The sequence below is a fragment of the Pteropus vampyrus genome, unplaced genomic scaffold, assembly GCF_000151845.1.
Source record: "Pteropus vampyrus isolate Shadow unplaced genomic scaffold, Pvam_2.0 Scaffold35, whole genome shotgun sequence".
Taxonomy (NCBI): Eukaryota; Metazoa; Chordata; class Mammalia; order Chiroptera; family Pteropodidae; genus Pteropus; species Pteropus vampyrus.
Window position 1 is genome coordinate 4,879,622 of NW_011888816.1, and position 25,058 is coordinate 4,904,679.

General features: G+C 40.7%; 2 protein-coding genes, 2 non-coding genes and 1 pseudogene across 4 annotated transcripts; 1 reads left to right on the plus strand and 4 right to left on the minus strand.

Moving 5' to 3' along the window:
- Positions 1–686: 686 nt before the first annotated feature.
- On the minus strand, positions 687–5,539 carry RPSA (ribosomal protein SA). Its single transcript, XM_011357407.2, has 7 exons — positions 5,388–5,539; positions 4,358–4,522; positions 3,275–3,393; positions 2,222–2,467; positions 1,369–1,497; positions 1,109–1,274; positions 687–841 (listed from the first exon to the last, which is right to left on the minus strand). The coding sequence occupies exons 2-7, from the start codon at positions 4,488–4,490 to the stop codon at positions 747–749; spliced, it is 888 nt and encodes a 295-aa protein (XP_011355709.1). The 5' UTR covers positions 4,491–4,522; positions 5,388–5,539; the 3' UTR covers positions 687–746.
- Positions 2,008–2,157, minus strand: LOC111738123. The gene has a single exon (XR_002779705.1). It is a non-coding gene; the product is annotated as a small nucleolar RNA SNORA62/SNORA6 family (small nucleolar RNA).
- On the minus strand, positions 3,460–3,610 carry LOC111738124. Its single transcript, XR_002779706.1, has one exon. It is a non-coding gene; the product is annotated as a small nucleolar RNA SNORA62/SNORA6 family (small nucleolar RNA).
- A 2,039-nt stretch (positions 5,540–7,578) lies between the features above and the next one.
- LOC105290339 (caspase-14-like) lies at positions 7,579–23,995 on the minus strand. The gene is made up of 6 exons (XM_011357408.2): positions 23,861–23,995; positions 22,399–22,548; positions 19,015–19,240; positions 18,424–18,540; positions 11,188–11,297; positions 7,579–9,644 (listed from the first exon to the last, which is right to left on the minus strand). The coding sequence occupies exons 1-6, from the start codon at positions 23,978–23,980 to the stop codon at positions 9,543–9,545; spliced, it is 825 nt and encodes a 274-aa protein (XP_011355710.2). The 5' UTR covers positions 23,981–23,995; the 3' UTR covers positions 7,579–9,542.
- On the plus strand, positions 20,366–20,486 carry LOC111738170 (annotated as a pseudogene).
- Positions 23,996–25,058: the final 1,063 nt, after the last annotated feature.

The window sequence follows — 25,058 nt, forward strand, 5'->3', positions numbered from 1 at the left end:
AGCCATCGTGGGTTCGAGATCCAGGCACACTGGAACTTAGCAGGGATGTGGCAGATTTGTCCAAACTTGCTCCAGCACAGCCAGTGGCAGACTTGCTGCGAAACTAATGCTTGAGCTGTGGGCCTCAGAACCACTGGAAGTGGCCCTAGGGATGCAGTTACGTGGATATTTATCTTGTAAATTTTCCAAGAGTACAATGAATCAATGTAAAGCAAGCTCCTCAAAACCAGGATCCACCACTGTATTTAACTGCTTCATTCTCATTCAAGACGTTTTTTTCAATAGGCTAAGAACTACTGTGAAATCAGTTCAGAAGAATTGCATTTTAATAGAATTGAAATGTGTAGAAACTGACAAATATAGAGAACATTATGTAATATTACATGAAAATTTTGTAACTTGCATAACCGTTTCAGAACCTATAGGGCAAGCCAACCTGGTGACAGGAAATACCAACATAAAAGATCAGGACCTTGGAAAACTACTTCTAGGGTTAACACTTATGTGCAACTATTCACATCTATTTTCAGAACACAGACGTTCCTTACATTAAAAGGAAGCACAGGAAAACAGCCCCGTGAAAAACAGTATACTTTTATCTACAGTGGACTTTAGAAGTGAAAACAATGTCAAGAGACCTGAATAATCCCAGGCACCTTGATCTGGAATAAAAAACCGCAAGAGACTTGACTTTTAGAAACAGTTTATTTTCCGTCAACCTTATTTCCATTTTGTTTAAGGCCAGCTTAAGACCACTCAGTGGTTGTTCCTACCCATTCAGTGGCCTGAGCAGTGGGGGCTGCAGACCAGTCTTCAGTGGCAGGCTGAGCGCTCCAGTCTTCTGTTAAGAAAACAGCAAAAAAAAGCATCAGCACCATTTTCGTCTTTGTTACCTCACCCCACCAGCACAGCGCCTCGCATTTATTCCATCAGACACGCATTTCGAGGACGGACCAGGGCCACGCCATTTCAAATAAACCTGAATTCAATCTGTCAGGTAACAGCACCGATATAACATATTAGGATAAACCTTTTAACGTAGCCATAGAGATCGCTAAAGTTAGACTGCAAACGGATGCTCGGAACCACCATGTGTCGTGACGCATACCAGTAGGAAACTGCTGAATAGGCACAGAGGGCACCTGCACGCCTTCAGACCAGTCTGCGACTTCAGGCTGAGCGGCAGTGAACTCAGGAGCTGGAGCAGTCCATTCTCCCTGAAATTCCTCCTTGGTCACAGCCTTTTCAGCGGCGGCCTGCTCTTCCTTTTCAATCTGGTTAAAAAAAAAAAAAAAAAAGTTTATAGGAACCGAGAAATTTTACTTCCAAGATGCACAGACCAGTGTCCCCTTTGTGGGGGAAGCTCACCTCTTCAGGATCTCTGTAGAAGTAGAGATCGGGCATGACCTCCCATGGGTGTTCACGGGAGATGGTGCCACGCATGCGCAGGACCTCCCGGGCCAGCATCCACCACATCAGCCCCACTGAGTGGGCTCCCTGCAAGAGTGCCAGGTTATTAAGTGACACGTGGTCAACCCCAACAGGCAAGCACCTCCCTGTTCTATCTAACCTGGCCCCAGATCATCATCTAGGTCCATGAAGTCAGACGTGTCTTTTAAAGGTGTAAAAAGGAAGATTCAATAAATCAGTGGTTTCAAACCTTGATAGCCAGCAGAATCATGAGAATTTATAAAGTACTACTGTCAAGACTGTCAAAGATTGCAACAAAATGAAATACCCCTAGAATTGGTGCCTGGACATTAGTTATTTAAAAATCTCTTTGGGTGAGTCTCATGTGGAATCAGGGTTTTGAGACTCTGGACAAACTGGACCAATTTGAACCATTTGCAGCCCACCTTTTTATGTTCTTATAGCAGAATTCATCAAGTTGGTCTGAAAAAAATGCCTGACAGGCCCGAATAGCGCAAGAAATGAGGAGAAAAGCTGAAGAAAAAAGACTTTTTCATGTTTTCATTTCTCCTTAAAGTTTTCATACATTTGATTCACACTTGTAGCAAGTATTACTATCCGACTCCACTCATCGGGCCAGAGACCCTTGTGGTGTTAGCGAAAAACTTGCCCCTCGTGTAGCACACTACCTACACTTGTGAGTTCATCGGCCAGTGGCCTCAACTCCAAGCTCTAACAATGTGCAGAGAAACGCCCTAGTGTTTCTAGAGCACTCATTCTTGAACTCTAGTTTACATCAAAAAGTCGTTACCTTGTTGTTGCAAGGGATGGCAATGTCCACGTAGCGCAGAGGAGAGTCTGTGTTACACAGGGCGATGGTGGGTAGGTTGACATAAGACGCCTCTGTGAGAGGCTGGTGGTCCGCCCTGGGATCGGTGACCACCAGAAGTCTCGGCTCCCGGAAGGCTGCCTGGATCTGGTTAGTGAAGGTCCCAGGAGTGAAGCGGCCAGCAATAGGAGTGGCTCCAGTGGCAGCAGCAAACTTCAGCACGGCTCGCTTGAAGAATTACAGGAAGAGTTAAAAGTGCTCCAGAGATGGAGTCACAGAAACTTTCCAAGTGTCATTGTGCTGACAACCAGTTCTATCATCACAAAGCAGGCCATCTAGGCAGAACCTCCAAATACCCCTTCTTCAAAACTAAAAAGTTCATAGCAACCAGTTTCACTGTCAATCTAAACAATGAATCAAAGGGCTGTCCTTCTACATAATTTTAAGAGCTGTCCGAATCCAAGCTGAACATTTTTTAAAAAGTAGAAATGAGGTGAACAAAATCCTTAGAGTTCTTACAAATTGATTCTTATGAAACGATGAGTTTTCAACAGAAAAAGAACAAAAAATTGTCAACATAGAAATAGGGCAAAATCAAGTTTTACTTCACAGTCCATTAAAAAAGTTATTTTCATTCATTTAAGTTGGCAAAGATTCTTACTGTTGTTTATGAGACCTGAGACAAAGACTACCCTCCTCTTCGGAAAACCTTTTTGAAAAATTTTGCAGTTGACATCCAAATTTTTCACCCGGTACTTCAAATATAAAAAATCTGACTACAGAAAATGATGATGAGACATTTCAATAGGATCATTTCTTGGTATTTAGTGGCACAAGAAAATACATGATGTGAATACCAAACTTCAATATACTGTCAGGTGTATGCACGTTGAAAATACCAAATATTGGCAAGTTGAGATTTCTAAACAGTGAATTTATGGGGTTTTTAAGTTTTTTATACTCTTCTATACATCCAAAAATGTCCTAAGCTTTATTTTTTTAAATAATAAAAACCAAGCATATTGTTCCACAAACCTGGCCAGTATTCCTGGATGATATGACACTGACATCAGCTGGGTTTTCAATGGCAACAATGGCACGAGCTGCCAGCAGAAGCTTCTCCCAGGTTCTCTTCAAATTTATGATGTAGATGCCTAGTGACAGCAGAAAGCTTTAAACACCTGACCTAGCTTTGCAAACAGACATTCTTCTAAGAAGTTGAATGTGGCAGAGAGTACTATCAAACTCCAGTCATAGAGTCAAGCTCTACTGGTGTTAGCGAAAATCCTGCCTTCAATATAGCACACTTCCGACACTCAGAAGTTCATTGGCCAAGACTGGCCTCCACCCTGAGCTTTAATAGTGTGCAACCGTATCAGTAGGCCAAGTGCATCTTTTCTTTCTTTCCCCATAATAACCCTCCATCAGGCCCCCAGTGGATTCCTACAAGTTCTTGCCCACTTCCTGGCCTCTTACCACTCTCCCTGTCTTGATTATCAAATTCATCCCCAAAACTCCTTTACATCGTGCCACTCCCGGGTGCAAATCCTTTCCTAGCTCTATCTGTAAGCTGAATTAACTCCCTCATCCACTGTAATGCCTCCCATGCTCTTGTTGCAATGTACCTTCCCTTCTCCAATACCTTCCAAGCCAAAATGTTTATTCCTCTCTGGCTCTTTCCCAGAATTCAGTTGAACAAACCTATTCTCAGTACCTATGAAATATAAGGCACTATGAGAGATAATTAGGAACTCAGCTAATGGGCTTCCTCAGCATCTTCACATCTCACCTCCTTCGTGATGTGAAAACTGAACTTCAATATACTGTCAGGTGCCAAGTGGTATGTATGTTGAAAATGCTTGAGCCCCATAATCTAGGATATGCCATATTCTTCCATTGGAGCCCAGAAACCTTTCCTTCCCCAAACAACCAGAACACTTAACTTTTAAAGCCTGTTTCCAACCTAGGCATCTGGTTACATTTATTACTTAGTAGAGAGCCCTCCAAGGCAGATTTAGAAATTACTTCTAGCACCGCCCATCAGAACAGTAGGGTCAAATTTGTCTCAAAGCCGGAATGGCAAAAAAAAAAAAAAAAAAAGTTAAAGCAATGACTGACCGTCACTTTTCCTTTTGTAGATGTACTGTTCCATTTGGAAGTCAAGGTTGGTGCCACCTAAGTGGGTTCCTGCTGCAAGGAATTTGAGGACATCCTCCTCCTTCATTTGCAGGACATCAAGGGCTCCGGACATTGTGACGGTTTCCCTTTAAGTTACGTGGGAACCTGAAAAACAATAATTAAGAATAGTTAAGAACCTAGTCCTTTTCATTCCAGTGCCTTAAGTGGAGTGGGGGAATAGGTGCATTCTAACTACTCTTTAGTCAAGCAACTTCATACATAAATGCAACCTAGTACACATTCTAGTGTCAGACTGAGCTTACAGTCTATTAGGACTTAACAGTAGACATATGCTTCACACGGAACTGCAGCAAACATTGCTGAGGAAAAAGAGACGGGCAACCAACCAGGTAATTAAACTAAATGTAAATAGTGAATTGAGACTTAACACTTCTCAAGATACTCAGAAGTAAAAGTTATGGACAAGCAAAGATAACCACCATATGTGAGAAGCGCAGCCATGTTCGAGAACGAGATGAGCAAAGATAGTGGACATGTGAACAGTTTTATCTTCAAATAGACAGACTGCAGGTGGGCACGTTAAAATTACTTCTCCCTGCGGTCATTAGTTTTCTTCAAAACTCTGCCAAGAACCTTAACAGCAACAGGTAAAACGGACGAGCCCAAACAGCTGGCGCCTGGGCCTCTCGACTCACTGCCAAATATCGGGGTCCCAAGCGATCGCAGTGCGTTGACTAGGCTTTCTGAACCCCCACCCATCAGCAGTGCGGCCCGAATCCCAGCCCCGTGCCTGGAACGGAGGGCGACCTCGGGCCGCTCCGGGGGCATTGTGGGAACCCGCGGGCCCAGCTCAGCCACGTGCGAGCCGCCGGGCCGAGGCAGAGCGCATCCAGCAAGAGACCCGTCCTATCTGCTGTCTCTCATCCGCAGTCCTCATGCTCTCCTTCGTCTGAGCAGGAAGGTCGCTCTGGTGGCCCAGGGGTTACAAGGGACCGCACAGAAAACTCACCAAGAACAACGCCGTATGGACCCTATGCTGGGTAGCGCGGAAAAGAACGGAGGGCGGAAATGACGTCAATATATACTCCGCCGCCAGCCAATGACAACGAAAGCCGGGCGGAAGAAGGGAGGAGCCCGAGGGGCGCGAGCCTCCTCTTTCCGGAAGGCGGGCTGGCGGCCCTGGTTCTAGGCAAATAGCGGGCGGGGGAGGTGCTGGTTGGAGCCCGGCGGTTTCCAACTTTACGGCTGGTCGCCGGAGCAGCGACGTTCAGTGGCTGTCGGCGCTCCTACTGTAACCCCAGTCGGGGTCGCGGGCGTGAAGCCAGCCGGCCAGCCAATCAGGATTCGAGCTCTTCCCCAGCCTTTTGTGTTTACCTAAGAACTTGAGAAGGCCTTCATCTAAGCTGCAGTTTCCTTACGGGGAAGGCGTGTTGAACTCAACAAGCGTGTTTGACGAACAAAAGCTGCAGAGATTATTTTCAGTTCTTTTGAGAACAATTTAGCAATACGTTATTCAGATTTTGAAAGTTCACTTACGGGAAGTTTTCCCGAAAAAAAGGACAAGGCTGCATAGATGCGTGAGAACTTTTTTGGCATAAGAAAAATTACTGTCAATAGACTAGTTAATAAAAATTCATTAACTTAAAAAATTAAATTATATATAAAGTATATAATTTCAAAATAATTAAAATTCTATGTACAAAAAATTGCAGGATGAAAGGGCAATTTTTTTAAAAAGTGAAGCTCTAAGCATTAAAAGTCATTGTAAATAGCCAAAGTATTCATAATTATACAGGTTTCAACCCTAGTTGCACTTAGAATCACTTGCAGAGCTTTCAAACACGCTCAACCCTGAGCCAAAAAAAAATCTGATTTTTAAAAATAGCTCCCCAGATAATTTTAATGTGCAGCTGGGGTGAGAACCATTGATACACAAATACAGAAACTGGTTGGGCTTCCCTCTTTTTTCAGTATTTTTGAAATTTTGAGGAATCCGGTTGTTTTTAAATTGAAACAAAACAAAACCCCACTGTATTTAAACAAAGCTGACATAAAAAGGGAGTAAACTTAGCCATGGCTTTCAGCAGCTTCAGGAAACTGCTGAAAATATCTGGAAACACTTGACTCTCAAAAAAAGGTTAAGACTTAAAAATAGCTATATGAAGACTGAAAAGCTGGCTTTTATGGACAGTTTTCTGTCACTGCAGGACTTAGCTGGCGGGCCTTCTGGGACTACCAAACCATCTCAGCAGCTCCCTCCCCTATACAACAGTCTCAAGAATACTTCCATTACAACCGTAAGGACATTCTTCTATAGTCATGTTTAGGTATTTGTTTCTCCACAATAAGATTTTTCCTACAAAATAACTTCATTCTTGAGAATTGATCTGTATGATGAAAATTCTTGGTGAGAAATGAGTTAAGTCCAGAGATGAAGAATGTACTGTAGTGATAGTAAGCCACCTTGAGGAGCCCTTGGCCTAAGAGGCACTTGTCAAAGAATGGCTGTAACTCCCAGCAAAGTGTCCTCCCCATCTTCAGCCTCCTGGTCCTCTGCACGAGTTTTTCCCTATTTTTTATTCATGCTCACCTTTGATGAAAATCTCGGAGCCTTCCTTTTGCAAACTTTGGTTTCTGGCATTTGTATTTAAAAACTAAAATAAAAACAGGGCTTTTTAAAAAACTATAATTGTGCTAGGGACTGTTTTTTTGGACTACACTTCACATGGCATTGGGTGGCTGAGAGCCCTATTCTGATATGAAGCTGAGAACACAGGACACTTAACTGGCTCCAGGCATCAAGTTGATCTTGGGCATCTTCCCACCTGCCTTTCTAACCACTTCCTCCTTGATCCTCATCACCTGTTTGTCTGGTATCCAGTTGTCCCATAGTGCTCTCCATGAACCTTACTTATAGTAGCCTGAGCAATGTTCAAAATCACTTTTGTCCCAAAACTCTTATTCCCTCCATTAAATGGCATGGTCCCTTATGTCCACTGAAAGCATTCTGTCTTATAACTTTATCACTTGGCATTTTGTAGCTCATATTAGTTCATGCACTGGACTTCCAGCTTCACCACATGCAATGTCTGTGAACAAGTCACTTCACCTCTCCCAGGAAATAAGAGCTGTTAACATTTCAGCTGCTACCATCGCCCGTGCCTGGAAATCTAATAGAGAGGCAAGTGAATGAAGAAGGCTTACTTATGTTCATATTTTATAAACCAAGGAGACATTATAATGCTCTATAAAAAAAAGCTACATATCAAATATAAGAACTCAAAGGTTTAAAAATTAAATCCCATTAACTAAAAAGGACACAATTGTTCCTGAAATGGAGACAGGCCTGGAGATTCCGGGTTGCTTCAGTCAATTTGGCCCTCAATCTTCAGAGCATTCTCACCAAACACCTGCATCTTCGCACAGGCCGAATAGTCTTATGCAGCCGCCAGCTTGAACCACTAAGTTCAGAAACAGCTGCATCTGCTGGATGTTCATGAGCAAGTTCACTAAGAAGTCAAAGTTCACTGAAGTCCAATGGGATGAATTCTCAGAGTCGGCTGGGCCAAATCTCCTTTTATACAAATGGGGGAACCGAGGTCCAAATACGGTCCAAAGTTACATAGAAAATTACAACATAATTACAATTAAAACTCATGCTCAGACGATAGTTTGTTCCTCTAAAAACACTGTCTACATACAGGTTTTTTTTATAGTGAGATGGGACCCAAGTTGCACCCTGAAGAATGCAAGGTATAGAGGAAACATACAGTGAGTACACAGAGCATTTCAGGCAGAAAGGAGAGAGTGAACTATGATATAACATATACGAGAGTATTCGGTCAGCATTCATTACTCTACAAGCCCGACTCTGAGAGGGGATTACTGAAGGGCAAATCATTGAGTACAGCCAAGACTCGGGGCAAACAGTACATAGGTGCTATAGGTTAAGGCCTGACAGAGAAGGACTTGGAATATTCTCCTTAGGGAATCCGGAGTATATTCTGCAGGCGGGGGGGAGGGGGGGTGTCAAAAGACTATTAACATTGGGATGGGTTTTATGAAGAGTTTAGGGGAACAGGTTAACTTCTAACTTGTTCAGTTAAAGTGGCCATGGGGCAGCCACGTAGGTAGGGATGACCAACAGGTGGCTAGATATGCACAGAAATAATGAGGCCAGGTTTGAGGAATGGATAAAATAATGCGAAGACAGAGGGATCAGTCATTCACTAAACATTTATCGCAGGACTTTTCTATGTCTTAAGGCACAGGTGGAAGCTGGGATACAGAAATGAACAAGACACATGCCCGATGCCTCTTGGAGCTTACAACTGAACTGGAGAGAGAATAAACAGACACTACACAGTCATTTAAGTACAGTAGTGCTAAATGCTACAGAAGGAAACCCTAGGGTCTCTGAGCAGTTAGAAAGAGCTGACCTAGCACGAGGGGCTGCGGAAAGCTTTCCTGTGCAAGTGATGCTTGAACCAAACTCCGAAGGACGGAAAGGACTTAACTACATGGGGTAGAACAGAGTGTTCCAGGCAGAGAAACCAGCAGTTCAAAGGGACGGAGGCAGCAAGGAAGAAGCTGGGGAACGGGTAGGGGTGAAAATGCGAATGCATCAAGGGCATAAAGTACAAGCGAAGAACACCCAGAGAAGACTTGAGGATGGCTTACACAGTGAAAAAGGAGATCGGTCTGGCTACAGACAACGATATGGGGGAAATAAGGGGAACCAAAAGACAAGACCACATAAAGACAGTTCTTGAATACTAAGCCAAGGAAATGAGGCTGAACACCAGCACCAAATTTAGAGTGGAGAGGGTGGGGCGAGGGGTGGGTGATAATCAGTAAGAGAGGCACATGATAAAAACAGTATATACATAGAGCTAGACTTCTGTATGCTAATTGTTTGATAACAGTTCAGGAAAAAAATTTTCAGTTAACAGTGATCTTTTAAAAAAGTCAAATTATTTACAAGTTCCAAATAAGCAGAGTTAAATCTTAGAAAAACAACATATATATATACAAAACAAACTGGAGAAATACAACTAGTGACAGAAATAATGCAAAATGATAACCATTAGTACTATGCTACAAAGCCTCACAGTTCTTTACAAAGCCTATTACAAAGCAGCCCTTGTTTTTTGTCTTCCTGATGTCAAAAGTACACAAATTTAGTTAGAGTGGATTCCATTACAAGTGATACTTTTATTGGTTCCTCCTGTAGATGAAATTCAGTGTGCACCACTCTGTTATTCACCTGTAAGAGAAAAGCACAAACTAACCAAAAGAATGTACAGCCCTGAGCAAAAGCCTTTTAGAAATAAACCCCGCAGGATGAGATGGCAGAATTCTGATCCTACCAGAACAATGCAAACACCATTCTAAGGAGATGTCCCACCAAGTACTTAAAACAAAGGACTGTGGGATGGAAAGAGCACTGAAATGAAGAGTCCATAGACCTTGGTTCAGTCTCAAGCTTGCTCCTGAGTAATATCAGGCCATGTAGTTACTCATAGTAAAACGAAAAGGTTGGATTACGTTATGTCCAAAGTATCCAACAGCTCTGCAATTCCTGGGTTGGTGGTAAGCACATCTTATCATCTGCTCCCTCACTGAGTTGTGAGTGCCTTTAATGCAAAGCCCACCTATGCTCACTTCTAGACTTTCTCACCATTGTCTCCTCAGCAAGAGTTTTGAAAATGAAGGGTGTTCGATAAAGACTTAATGAACATCAGTGTGCAAAAACAGTTTTCAGTTAGCATTCAGCTAAAATGGATTTCTATACACAGTTAGTTAAATCTGTCTTTACTATTACATATCCCTGAGAAGCTGACAAGAAACTATTTTTTTAAAGAGAGAAATTGAACAACATGAGATATTTGAGAATATGGTTGGATGACAGTAAAAACTGTCCCTCCTTTTAACATTTTCCCTCAAGAGCTCAGCTATGTGAGGAGAAAAACAATTTTGAAAGCTGCTTAGCATCATATGGAAAATATTAACATTAAAAAAATTTTTTAAGAAATAAAAATAGTTACCACTCCTTAGAGGGGTAAGGAATAATCAACACATAAATTGTGAACTCTAGAAGCACTCTGCCTGGGCTGGAATGCCAACTCTGTCACTTATTAGCTCTCCATCTGTGACAGCGGATGCAAATCCCAGCACCTACCTGAGGGTCGTTGGGAGGTTTAAATGGATTCATATCTATAAAGCGCAGAGAATAGTAACTGGCACAGAGTGAGCCATGCGATAGATGTTAGTGTTGCTGTTACTATGCTCATTTACAACCTTTTCTAATTAGCTCTCTCTGTGTATAAAAATCCCAGATTAAGAAAATTAGTTTCTAATCCTGATGTGATAAACCACTAGAATTGGGCCATTCTCCAAACTTCTCTTTGTATATAAATCTGCTGAGATTCTTCGCCACTCATTCATTCAATGAGCACTGCCCTGGGCTACAAGCTGGGGAGACAAGTGTGAGCCAGTGTCAGACCTCAAAGATGCCCTCAGGGTCTCCCCTCTCCTAGCTGAGTCAGGCCAAAGCCCGCTACAATGGAAGAACTTCACAGTTCACCTAATAGCCCACCCCTTTTATCAGCAAGGGACAGAAAGTGTCACTATCAGTTTTCCTTGGTATCTGGCCCAACCATGTCTTCTGAACAATGATGCCACGGTCTACTAAACTCATGATCAGTCCGTTGTTTTCAAGCAACTTTTCAGTATCTCTCATGTTTTCATGGCTAAAGTGCATTAGCTTTAGAGTGAATGGAGCACATGGTCACTTGGAATTCACTTACTTTGGTGAAAAAGTCAGCGATGTGCCACCTATTTCCATATTGTTTAAAGACGTTGGTCATTGCTTCGATCATCACAGAGCCAGTGCGGGGGTGCCGTAAAGCAACATGATCTACAAAGAAAAACAAAAACATTTCATCCATTTTCTTCCTCTACTTGCGGCTAATTGTTCTTTCACTGACTATTAAAACATGAAAAATGGCTTTGATCTGAAAACACAGAAACATTCTTGCAGGAGTGTTAGCAAGAGTGTGTCTGGGGCCATAACAGACATGGGCACAAACACAAGAAGCACCTGAGCCTCCCAGGGGACTTGTGTGACAATTGGCACAAAACCTCTCAACAGGACATTCTTTTTAATGTGCATTTTTTAAATGAAAACTTTTAAAATAAATACACGTGAAAGTAAAAAGTTTAACAAACCCCCATGTAATCATCTCTCAGATTCAACAGTTATCATTTTGCCATTTACTTCATTTTATCCTGGTTTTTTTTTATTACTGACTTTTCCAATAGCATTTTAAGCTAAATATCCATACACACACACACACACACGCGCGCGCGCACACACACACATATACATGGAATTTATTTTGGGGTCTTCAAAAGTTTAAATACTGAAATTATTTTTATTATTCTATTTAAAAACATAACACGTCTGTTTAATGTGGAAATTCAATGGGAATACCATGCACCCTCTCATAATAAATCTGGGTTGGAAATGAAAAAACATAGGACGACTTTGGAACCTCAGTGTAGGCAAAGGTTTCTTAGAACACAAAGCATAAAACATAAAAGGAAAAAAATTGATAAATTGGACTTAATCACAATTTAGAACTTTTGATATTTATAACACATACCAGAGAAAAGACTTGTATCCAGGATATATAAGGGACTCTTACAACTTAATAAGAAAAACAAAATAAAAAAAAACAATATAAAATTGGGGAAAAGGTATATGAATGGCCAATAGGCGCATGAATAATTGTTATTATTAGTCTTGCAGCAAATGCAAATTAAAACCACAAGGTGATACTATCATATATCTATTCGATTATCTAAAACTTTTTTACGAGACCGTACCAAGTGCTAATAGGGATGCGAAGCAACTGAAACTATCGTACTCTGCTGGCGGGAACATAAAAGGATGCAACCACTCTGGAAAATAATTTGGCAGTTTCTTTAAAAGTTAAACTTATACCTCCTGTGTGAACCAGCCATTCTATTTCTTGGTATTTACCCAAAGAAAATAAAAACCTACGCCCCCAAAGATCTGCACATGATTGTTCATAGCAGCTTTATTTGTAATAACCCAAAACTAGAAACAACCAAATATTCAAGTGAAAGGATAAACAGAGTATTATATCCACACAAATGAACACCACTTAGAATTAAACAAGAATGAACTACTGATATAGAAAACAACATGAGTGAATCTCAAAACCATTATGATGTGTGGAAGAAGACAGGACAAAGACAAACAAAACCAAGCGTACTGTGTAATTCTAGTTCTACGAAATTCCAGAAAACGTAATCTGATCTGTGGTAACGGAGAGCAGGTCTGTGGCGACCTAGGGATGGAGCTAGAGGCAGGGATGGATTAGACAGAAGGAAATATTTGCTTATTTTGAGGTGATGAGAATATTTGCTTATCTTGATCACGATAATGGTATCATGAGTATATACTTACTTTATATCTGCTCAAACTGTACAACTGAAATATATACAACTTATATTTTATTACACCTCTGTAAAGTTGTCAAAGAATCCACAGAACGTATCTGTATAGTATGGGGAACTATATGGAAATTTCACGTTGCCCCTTTTAGAGTGAATCCGAATTAGAAACACCACATCGCAAAGCCTGATGATCCATCTAGTCCAATTTTCTTCAAACTGCAGGTTGCGGCCCAATAATCAGTCAACAAATCAATTTAGTAGATTAAAACCAACATTTTTTAAATAATGGGACAGAATGAAATATCATGGAAAATATTAAAGTGTCTCAACTGCAGTAGGGGCAAGTACCGTTTATAAAATAAGTATTTGTTACATATTTATATTTATACTTTTATATCAGTGTATATAACAGATAGTAATAAACTATTTTCTCAATTCTAAGGTCTTTTTTTTTTTTTTTTCATTTTAGCATCTCTAAAATCTGGACATGCTGTATAATCTCTGCTGGTCATTAATTGGTAGCTTCCTGTTGGCGCGAAATAATGGTAGGTCTTATAATCAAGGCATTAGATTTGATGCAATATGATTAGCTGTTTCTTACTGTGGGTTATGGCAACATTGGAAACCTCTGACCTAAAGCGGTCTGCAACCTCTCTGAAGAATCATGTGCCAAGTAACTGTCAAGGATCTTATCAAATGAAAGGTCTTAAACTTCTCATTGCTTTGAAAATGATCAGCAGTGGTAAGTCCATGCCCATGGGTTCAGTCCTCACAACCGATTCTACACCACAGAAATGAATCCCATGACTAAAATTGCATAACTTTAGACTCTGGCCAAAAGCTAGCAAGTTTCCACGGATTTACCAAACAAGGTCAAAGGGATCTCAGTAAGACTGGGATCCCTCATATGTGTGTTGTAAAATAGTTTAGATAACCTCAGGCCATTCACGTGAGCAACAATCACACACAAGACTAAATACAAATCGCAAGTCAACCGGTGAAAGCATTTTGCAGCTTCTCCAGCATACAGGTGACATGGCTCTGTCACACACCAAGAGTGACAAGCTTTAGGACTTGCAAGGGTCAGGTAGCTGCTATAAATGTCTGTGGTGAGCTAAATGTCAGAAATTTGGATTTTTATGTGCAATCTCCCAATTTTTAAAAGCAGATAACTCAATTTTAAATTGTAAGTTCATTTTTTGAATAGATAATACACTCGAATGGTTCGAAATTCAAACTGCAAAAGGAAGTGAAGTCTACCTCCCTCCTTGTCCCATGCCCAAGAAAAATGGTATCGGTTTCTTTTGCACCCTTCCATATCTGTCCTGTGTACGAAGAAGCTTATACATAAGTGAGTGTGTAACCACGCACCTCTGACCCCAGCAGCTTATTTATTATATAGCTGTTATACCGATTTTTTTCACCAACTCACCTTTGGCGGTTGCTCATCATCAATACACAAAAAGCCTCTTCCTCCGGTTATACAGTATTCTACTATACTTTATTTCGTCCCCTATGGATAGACATTTAGGTTTTTCCCAATACTTTGCTATAATAAACAATGTCAATGAATAACACCGGGCACATGTCATTTAGACACAATTTCCTAGCCAAGGAATTACATGTGTATTTGTAATTTTGCTAGTTAATGCCAACCGGTCCTCCAAAGAAGTTATGCCAATTTACAATTCCACCAGTAATTAATAAGAAAATTCCCTAGCTCTTCACCAAGAGTATACATTCAAACTTTCTGATCTCTGCCAATCGGATAAATGAACAATGGTACTTCAATATCGTTTAATTAACTTTCTTCTTATAAAGATGAGCATCTTCTCCATGTTGATGGTGTTCCCTACACTCCATCAGCATCTGTGCTGTAGTACTGCCCATCTCAAAAAACAAATAAAACACTCCTTGGATCTCTCCTCCAGATGGTGTCCCCATTTCTCAACTCCCTTTTTAGCAAAACTACAACAGTTTTGGTTTTATCTGTTGTTTCCAATTCCTTTCTTCAATTCCCACCTCTAGAAAATCTTTAAATATGACGGAACACACACCTGAATATGCACCACCGAGATCTAACAAATACTAATGTCACTGGCGCCTTGGGTCCTTGCAATCTCCCAGGATGGAAATCAAGGGAGATCACCAGACACCAACGTAGTACGAAGAGAACACTTTGAGCTTGTGTACAGGGAAACCACCACTGTGAAAGGGGAGAACCAGGTGGTCCCAGGAGGGAGGCTGGGGGGTGAGGGGGCGGTCAAAGGGAACTAGGCAGGAAGTGAACTATGTTCGGGCATGTAGAGGTGGAGGTTTCTCAGTGCTGCAATGTAGTTACATGCTTCTTCATGCATTGCACATCTCGTTAGCATGTTCAATCTCCACCTTTGGGCGTGCTTTTTAGTATTAAAATGAAGGATCACACAGCAGCACCGCTGAGCCTGACTGCCCGTGCGTAGCCGAAGGGACAGTTGTGTGGTCCCTGTTAAGTGAAGTGATTCCTGATGATTAGCAACCCTGACGTCTTTAATGCTGATTGGTCACCCCAAAATGGGAATCCTTGGGGGACTTATCTGAGTATTAGCAGTTTGCTCCTGTCTGTTCAATCCAACTGACCTAATAGCAGGAAGTTGACTTCCTGTCTCTAATATTTTGCTTTATTTTTTCTAGCTCTTCTTTTCTGGCGAAATACAGCTGAATCCTCAATTTGAATTTCCTCCCTGATTACTTTCTAGTCTTTCCTTCCCTATCTTCTCTGCCTCCACCAGAGGCAATTCCTACCACAGACCTGTTGCCTGTTTTTTCTGCCTGTATTTTTACACTGTTACTAACTATATATTTGGTAATAATATGTTGTTATTATTTTGTGTTTAAAATATTTATATTAAAGATACACTATGTGTTTTATATTACAACTGTCTTTTATCTTCATTCATTGTTACTGTTAAAGAGAAAAACAAAGGCCCCAAACAGTGTCACTCACTTGTGCTAAAAGCTCATGACACCAAACCTAGATTTAACACCTGATCTAACTGCAGTTTTGACATCTCCCGCAAATGTGATCCTAATTAACCAAATGTGATCCTAATTAACCGATCTGGAATTTTCTGGTCAAAGAATAATAGTAAGGCAATCTATCACGTGGGCCTACTCTACCCCTCTATAGAAAGAAGCAACCTGTATAATAACAACCCTTCCCATTCTCTCCCCATCCCCCAAAAAAGATGTCCCGGTTCCAAAATAATCCTTTCTTCTTTTAATAGCTCCCTTAGACCACTTTTCTTCCTATAAAAATCTTCCATTTTGTACAACCCTCAGAGTGTCCTTCTAGATGCTAGAAGGGATGCTGCCCAATTCGTGAACCACTTAATAAAGCCAATTGGATCTTCAAATTTACCCCACTGAATTTTGTTCTTAACATTACATGTAAAACTTCCCCATGATGATTTTTTTCAACTGCTGCACAGTTCCACTGTATGAATATAGTCACGTGCCACATAACAAGTTTTGGTCAACAACGGACCACATATACAATGGTGATCCCACGAGATTATAATGGAACTGAAAAATTCCTATGACCTGGTGCCCTCACAGCCGTTGTAAGGTCACGGCACAACACATTACACAAATACCACTGTGTTACGATTGCCTACTATTCAGTACAATAACATGCTGTACAGGTTTGCAGCCTAAGAGCAGTAGGGAAAAACATTATGTGTCTATTTGGCATATGGATTATTTTATGTTGGTTAATTTTAAGAAACAGCTTGGGAGAAGTTCTGAAAACCGAGCAGAAGTGACCCTCTGTAAAAGAAATTCACATTTGTAAGGGAAATCTCCATTTGTGAAGGTGTCTCCCACTTCCTACCAAGAGAAGAATGACCCTAAATCTCTAGAAACTCTTATCAGAAAAGAAGGCAAAGCTTTAAATTTGCATAACAACCTTAACCCTTGCTTACTGTGCTTTTCTCGGTAAGCTCCCACAACATCAGCCCCAACATCTTTTGTCTTCAGCTGAAGATGGTATTGAAGGTGGGAGCTTCAGCCATTTTGATGAGTTACTCAGTTTTCCTGAGTCTCTCCCATGCATACAGAAGGTATACATGCTATTTAACTTTTGTTTTTCTCCTGTTAATCTGTCTTTGATTATAGGGCTGTCTCAGCCAAGAACCCAGAAGGGTAGAGGTAAAATTATTTTTCTTCATCTACAGAGCAATGGGCTCTCCTATATGGCCTAGGTGTATACGGTAGGCTATACCACCTGTGTTTGTGCAAATCTACAATGGTAACACAACAACGAAATCGCCAAAGGATGACGCCTTTCTCAGAACGAATCCCCAGTGACTGTACACCACTCTCAATGTCTTATAGTTTCTCTTCCCCTTCAATTCTCCACACTGTAAACAATCTCAGAGGAGGGCCCATGTTAGAGTGACCAACTCGTCCAGATTTGCCCACTTTCCCAGTGATAGCACTGAAAAGTCCACTGTGCCAGGAAACCCCTCAATCTCTGGCAAGCTGGGACGGCTGGTCACCCTATCCCATGTATACATGGGCAGAAGGGCGGAGGGTCTCAGATTTTCTCAGTTCGCGGTACGCGTAGCAACTCAGTAATTTTTTCACAGTGATCCTAGGCCAAGAAAAATAGAATTCCGTTTAATAAAGTAGTTAGAATACGAATGTTAAATTTACACCTAATAATCTATTGTTATTTGGGGTGGGGGCGAGAGACCACACAAATTGAAAGAATGATATTTTCATTTTATTCTTAAATAATCACAATTACTTACTAATGGGATGTGCACATCATCATGGCACTTGCTTTTTATCTCAGCCACCCTCCAAAACCTAGCTACCCAAATATATGATATCACCGAAAAGACTGCGGTGCAATCTAATTCTTGAAACTGTAAACTACACGAACTATGTGACGTTACTGTGGACCCCCGGTTTGGAAACCACAGCATTAGGGTGTACACCAAGAAGTGAATTTGCTGATAAACATATTTTTAACCTGACTAAGTTTCCCACATTGCTCTCCGAAGAGGCAGTACTAACTTCCTGATGGGAGTGGCATATGGAAATACCTGTCACATCATATCAGTTATTATGATAAGCACGACATCTGCATTACAAAATTTAATTTATATAACATCCTAATGACACAAGTAAATTTTATCATTCTCATTTTATGTGAAGAAACTGACATATCTAGAGGCTAAAAAAATACTGAAGTTCCCAAAGATAGAAAGTGGCAGAGCTAGCTTTTGGGCCAACATCTTTTTCACATGAGAGCCAATGATCTTTCTATGTGATACTTTGCTAAGAGTTTGATGTCTTCCTGGAAGAAATGAACAGTAAGATGCCAACCTGCCACTGAGAGTGGGAACATTTTCTGAAGGGAGGCGGAGGGGTTAATGAAAATTTCTCCTTATAAAAACGTCAATTTGTAAAGCACAGACCATTTTTTTAAAAAGATTTTAGAAATCATTAGGAATAACCGAAACCCTCTGGCAGAATGCAGATCTCATGGTCATCTACCCTCACTGTCTTACCTGCCTGGGTGGGGTAGATGATGAAATAATCACTGAATGTGGGCAGCCTCTTCTTCTCTGATACGTCATCTGAGTCCATGGGTTCATCATCTGTTTCAACACCATTATCTCTTCTCTCTGTTTTTTGAGGAATGAAATACAAACAACAATAATACATCACTAACACCAGTAACCCTTAATAAAAATCACGAAAGGTCTGTATCCTCCACGAGAGAGAGAAATATCCACAAAAGCTACATGAGTCAGATGTTAGTCCCACAGGCTTCCTGGAATTACAGGGATGGTGAAATGTCCCTTGGAAATCTCAGAATTTGAGATTTCCAGACTCACCCCATGAAGTCGGTGACTTGGACCGTTCCTCAGCCTAAGTTAGAGATTCTATCTCAGGTAAGTTTTACATCCATCTCTTCCTTCCACTCAAAGTCCCTAGTCAACTGCACAACCGAGGTTACATCAGCTCAGGGTCCTCTAATTTAAAATGTAATATTTACATTTTTTAAAACTTACTTATTACTTACTTATTCTCTTTCCTCAATCATCAATACAAGAATTCCCTAGAAACATGACTATTACAAAGAAGCCTCCACTTACCTCCTCTGCATGCCTGGATTATAAAGATCTTTGGTTTCTCGTGAAGTGCTGGACAATTTTTATTGTTAAACATTTCAAAAACATTTTCCAGGCCGACTCTGTCACCATCTTCCATTTTAATAAAGCCATTTTCTCCGTGGGACATAAGAGTAACAAGACAACAGCCAATTTCATTTTTAATTCCATTTAATCCATCACGAAACGATGTTAGTTTTTCAAGTAACTCCTGTAAAATAGGATTAACATATTAAAAAGACCTGAAGGTGGGAAAAATCAAAATGTTAGAGGTGGCCCCTTTACTACGAGGTGATCCAATGAGATGATAAATTTAAAAATACCTACATCTCTGACAGAGTTAGTGTGAGGTAAATATTATTTTCTTGTTACTCCTTTTTGGTTGCTCTCAGAATTCATCTGATTTCTTCTTATGCTACTGGTTCTTGTTTGACAAAATTAGGGCATTTCTGATTCTCTACCACAAAATGCAACAGAATGATAGTTCCTCAAAGTGTTAATGTATTTAAATTTTATATTAACTTATTTTAACATATAAAAATTACTATTTTATAAAATCAATACTCTCAATAGGTAGAAATGGGAGGGAATCAAGGTGTCCACTCAGTAGCAGACACCTGCCAGTCTATCAGCAGATGTCATCAGAATCCATCCCACGAGAAAGAGAAGGTAGGAATGGCTGCCATCGCTACTTCCAAATGTGTTGTGATAAAGATCCAGCCCATCTCAACAAAGTAAAAATTAAATGAAGTTTAAATATTGGAAACAAAGAACCAAGACATTATTTACAGATAATTTGACTATCTAGAAATATTAAAAATCAACTAAAAAACTATTAGAACTAGAGATTAGCAAATTGACCAGATATAAGATTAATTTACAGAGATCTATGCTTTCCCAATTACCCAGCAATAATCATTTAAGCCAAAAAATGGAAAAAGGGTTCCCATTCGTGGTCATAACATAACTAAAATGCCTAGGAATAAACCTAACAAGGAATATATTACCTAAATGAAGAAAACTATAAAAAAAAAAACTTTGGTGAAGAGACAGCATAAACAAACCTAGATATGCTGATGTTTCTGACTGAGATGACTCAATATTATTAATTTGCTATTCATTCCAAATGAATCTCAATTCAATATCATGTCAATCAAAATCCCAAAGGATTTCTATAGACTTTAACTAGATGATTCTTGGGGTAAAGAACAGATAATGTTCAAGAATAGCCAAGAATATTCAAATGGGGGAAAAAAAAACAAGAAGTAGGGGACAGGTCCTATCAGACATCAACATGTACTATAAAATCGTCGGGGGGAAAACACAGTGATATACTGTCTATGGCCATGCCACCCTGAATGCGCGCCCAATCTCAGCTGATCTTGGAAGCTAAGCAGGATTGGGCCTGCTTAATGCTTGGATGGGAGACCACTTAGGAATACCGAGTGCTGTAGGCTTTAAAAAACAAACAAACAAACAAACAAAAAACAGCGATAAACTGGCATATATAAACAAATATATGAATAGAATATTTTAGAATCCAGAAATTAATCCAAGTACTACACACAGGAATTTAGTTCATGATAACAGTGGCACTTCAAATATGTGTCATTAAAAAAAAGATGTATCATTCACTACATGTTGAGATGACTATTTGGAAATAAAGTTAGACCTCCTATAGCAAAAATAAAATTCCAGAGAGCAGAAGGTAAACCTTAAACTATAAAAATATCACAGAAAAATAATTTTTAAATTTCTAAGTTGGGAAGGCATGGGGTTTAATCAAGACCAAGAAGCAGACAGATTGACAAGTTTACTCACAAGACTTCCATGTGACTTAAGATAACAAAAAGTTAAAAGGCAAGTAACAGGGTAGGAGAAAAATATTTGCACCATATTTTGTAAATAAATAATATTCAGGAAAATAACTGTAGGAAAAAAATCCAGTAGGAAAAAGGCCACAGGATAAAACAGTTAATTTACAACAGGAAAAAAAAATGGCCAAAAGATGTTCAACCAAACTAATAACCTAGAAAATGAAATTTAAAACAGTGAAATACTTTTGCCAGTATGATTACTAAATATTTACATGTAAATGTTGACAGGATGTAGAGAAAGAGGCCACTTCTGGACCTTGGCAGAACACTGGCAATGTCTGCTATTTGAATGGAAGGGACTCATGTAATGTGGAAGGCAGTCTTGTACCATCCTTGGGGAAAACGAAGGAGTCTGTTTCTTAGCTTTGAGATAATAAAGTTGAAAAGTTATTGAGCACTTACTGCAAGTCAGCTACTATTCTAAGAAATTTTACACACGGAACCTCATTTCATCCTCACAATAGCCCTACAAGATAATTTACTATCATCATCCCCACTATAGAGATAAGAAAATAGTCAAGTAATTTTAGGCAAGGTTTCTAAAACTACTGTACTATTGATGTTTGGGCTCGATCATTTTTTGCTGTAGGGGGCTGTCCTAGGCATTGTAGGATGTTTAGTAGTATCCCTGCCTTCCACACTGGATGCCATTAGCACCTTCCAGTTGTGATGAGCAAAAATGTCCCCAGACACTGTCACATGTCCTCTGTGGGACAAAAGCACCCTCAGTAAGAACCGGATTTTAGGTAACACAACTAGTGTGAGCCAGGGTTCCAATTCTGGCACTCTACACTGCACTCACTGCCCTTCGGTTATGCTGTTCCTCGATGTTCATTAGCAGTGACTCCTGGGATCTTGAAGGGCTTTCCGATGTCATTGTCCCAAAATACCGGGCAGGTCTAGGCCATGACTGAGCTAGGGTCAGAGAAATCAAACTGGTCCCCACCACCGCCACTCTTCAACCTTATTTTTTCTGTGCCATCTAGTTAAGCCACATGCAGTTCTGCCCAGGACTGTCAGGGGCCCCTCTTCTGGCCCATTACATGGTTCCAAATAAGTCACATGAGGACTTTTCAAAGCCCGTGGGCTTGGGTGCTGCTGGAATTCCTCCTGCCTGGCCTCCTGCTGACCTCTCAAAGCTCTTTCCTTGGACTTACATGCTCCCAAATGCTCTGGACCTTGCCCATTCTGGACCCGTGGCCTGTCCTTGGGTTTCCTTGCCCACCTGGCCAAGGACACCTTCTTGGGTTCCTTTTCCCTCTTTAACTACACAGCTAAGACCGAAACTCAAGAGGTCCTGCTCATCTGGAAGGGGAGCTGGGGTATCACACACTTAAGATTATAAAAGTATCAAGAATTTCATCAGGATATACATGTCACACTGCTCAGCAGATCTCAGTTCCTGCCAGGTACCAAAACCCATTATTTTTTTTTTAAAGGAAAGTTATAAAATCCAAGCTACAATTTTTCATTTTTGTTTTTAATTTGTTACCTCTTTGTCAGGATCAATGCACAATGTACATTCAAAGTGGCACTGGCCAAGCCAGTCCTTCATTAGCTTGACGTCCTGGTCAGCCCCTGGCCTGTTCTTCTTCACGCACATGAGGAAAGCCTTCCGCCTGCCGCTCAGGTCATAACGGTCCTGTTTCCCAGCAAAGCCAAGAAGCAAAATTTAAACCAGAACACATTCAGAAAGCCAAATACACTAGATGCTGCTGAGCCCTGGACACCGCGAAGGGTTAGGGGCACCGACCCGCGCAGTCAGCCCTCAGCATTTGCATTTGCGGATTCCCATCTGCCAGTGGACGCTTGAACAACGCGGGTTGGAACCCCGCGAGTCGGTCCTGATATAAGTGGACCGTGCAATCGAGTCCCCGGGGGTTCAAGGGTCAACGGCATATCAAACGATGAGTTTCTCCTGGGACTGATTATTGGGGAACATTCCCAGTTCAAATCAGGGGCACGACATCGAGCGCCTCTTACTAATTGGGTGGGTACGGGGGAGGGGGGGAGCGGTGACTTGATTTAGAATTCTTCAAATACCTTTCTCAGACTTAGACTCATAGGCCAGCCTCATTAAATTCCATAACTAATTTAAGGAAATAGAGGATAGAAGAAAATGACAACTAAGGGCTGCAGTCATCGAAATTCAGGTGAGACATTTTGTAGGACAAAAGAACCCTGGTTTCTTCAACAAATAACTAGAAAAAAGTTAAAGAGGGGGAAGTATCGTAAATTAAGTCTTAAGAGACAAATCAATCAAATGTAATTGTGTAGACATTATTTGAATAGTTCTGATTCAAACAAACCAACTGTAAAAGACATAAGAACCAGTTAAGGAAATCTGAGGAGTTTTGTTTTGTTTGGTGGAATAAGGGTATTATGGTTCTGTTTAGAAAAAAAGTCTTTCTCAGAGATACATACTAAAGTATATGTAGATGAAAGTGATATATCTGGATTTGCTTTAACATAATTAGGAGCGGGGAGCAGATGTAACAAGACTGGCCATTATGTTGCTAATTGCTGAGGCAGGATGTTAAGTATGCTGGACTGAGGTTTGGAAGATTAATCTTTCTACTCTCTGTACTTTAGCATAGGCTTGAAATATCCATAGCAAACGTTTAAAAGAAAAACCTGCAGGCAGCAATTTTCGCAGCTGCCTAAGGCCATGCGACCAGTCATTTTATCTCCAGTGCCTCACTTTCCTTGATGTGGAAAATGGACATAATAACAGTGCCTATGAGGTTAATGTGTGCACAGTGGTTTCAACCCGCTAATGTTTAGCTTTTACTGTTGTCACAGAAAACGGTGAGATCTGACCACGTGAAACAACCACACAAGGTGTAGTGTGGCCTTTTAGCCCAACAGGAGCAGCACCCAAAATGTTTAAATAGTAGCTACATACTCTTCACTAACCAGCAGGTAGGGTTGGAGTTAAGAGTCAAGATATTTACCAATTCATCACCATCCACAAAGTCACGGCTTCTCTTTAGAATTTTTCTTGGGATTACTGAATGAATTTTCATGAAAAGAGAACAGAAAAAGAGCATTATTTTTTTCTTTTCAATCAACATCTGCTGTTGTTCCTGTTCACAGGAAGCTCCTCAAAAAGAATTCAATTACCTCTTATGTTTTGGGGCCCAGTGGGCTATGACTGGTCTCATTTTTAGAAGTTCCTTGGATTAGGAACCCTCCTCCCAAACTCATGAGGCAGGAAACCTAAAATAGATCTATCTCCCTTAGACTTCTGTCAGGTTCAGGGGCAGAAAGACCCAAGCCAGAGATTTAAAGGACCGGGACTGACATTACTGCACAGGCACTTCCTGAAGGGTAGACCAAGACATCAGTAAAAAGGTGACGTAAAGGAACTAAACCCTATTTTTTCTATTTAACATAATATCTTTGCATTCAATTTGAATACTTATTGGGTGCCTGTAGTGTGTAGTCCTGACGTTATGTAGTTTGGATGATTCTGAGAAAGAAAGAAAAAAAAAAACCACTTTGCCAACAGCAAGTGACTCACCATCTAAACAGGTGATAAAAATGTGGTACATAAAGAAGCACAACGTAAGCTCTGTGCATGTGCAGTAGAGGAAGGGCAAATCAAAGACTCAGCAGGGTCAGTCCTACAAGGACATGTTTGTGGATGATTACAGTTCTCATCCATTACAAATCTACAAAAATCAGCAATAGCTACATACCTCAAAACTCAACCAGGTCATAAGCATGCTGAGAACACAGACCATCACAGTACATCTCAGCGTCTACCCCAACGCCTCACATATGAGAGCTGCTGCCTCTCCTCTCCACTCATATTATGGACACATACACTAATGGGGGAGGGGAAAAACTCCCTCAATCTGCTACATACTGCATTTCTTGATCTTAAGCCACATCCGTCCACTTTTATGGCAAACGGCCTAACGCTATGCAAGAAGAGGATTCTTCCCCTCCCCCCCGCCCAAGAAAAAAACACACCCACCCACCCACTGGAGATGTGGAGATGCGGCAGTGGGAATTCCAACACTAGGTTTCTCACTGAATCATCTATAAACCTCCACATCACAATCACTTGGAGGTACTTGTTTTAAAATGCATCTCAGGCCTGCTGAGTCAGTCTGATTTCTGAGCCCACCCCCAAAACAAATTAGC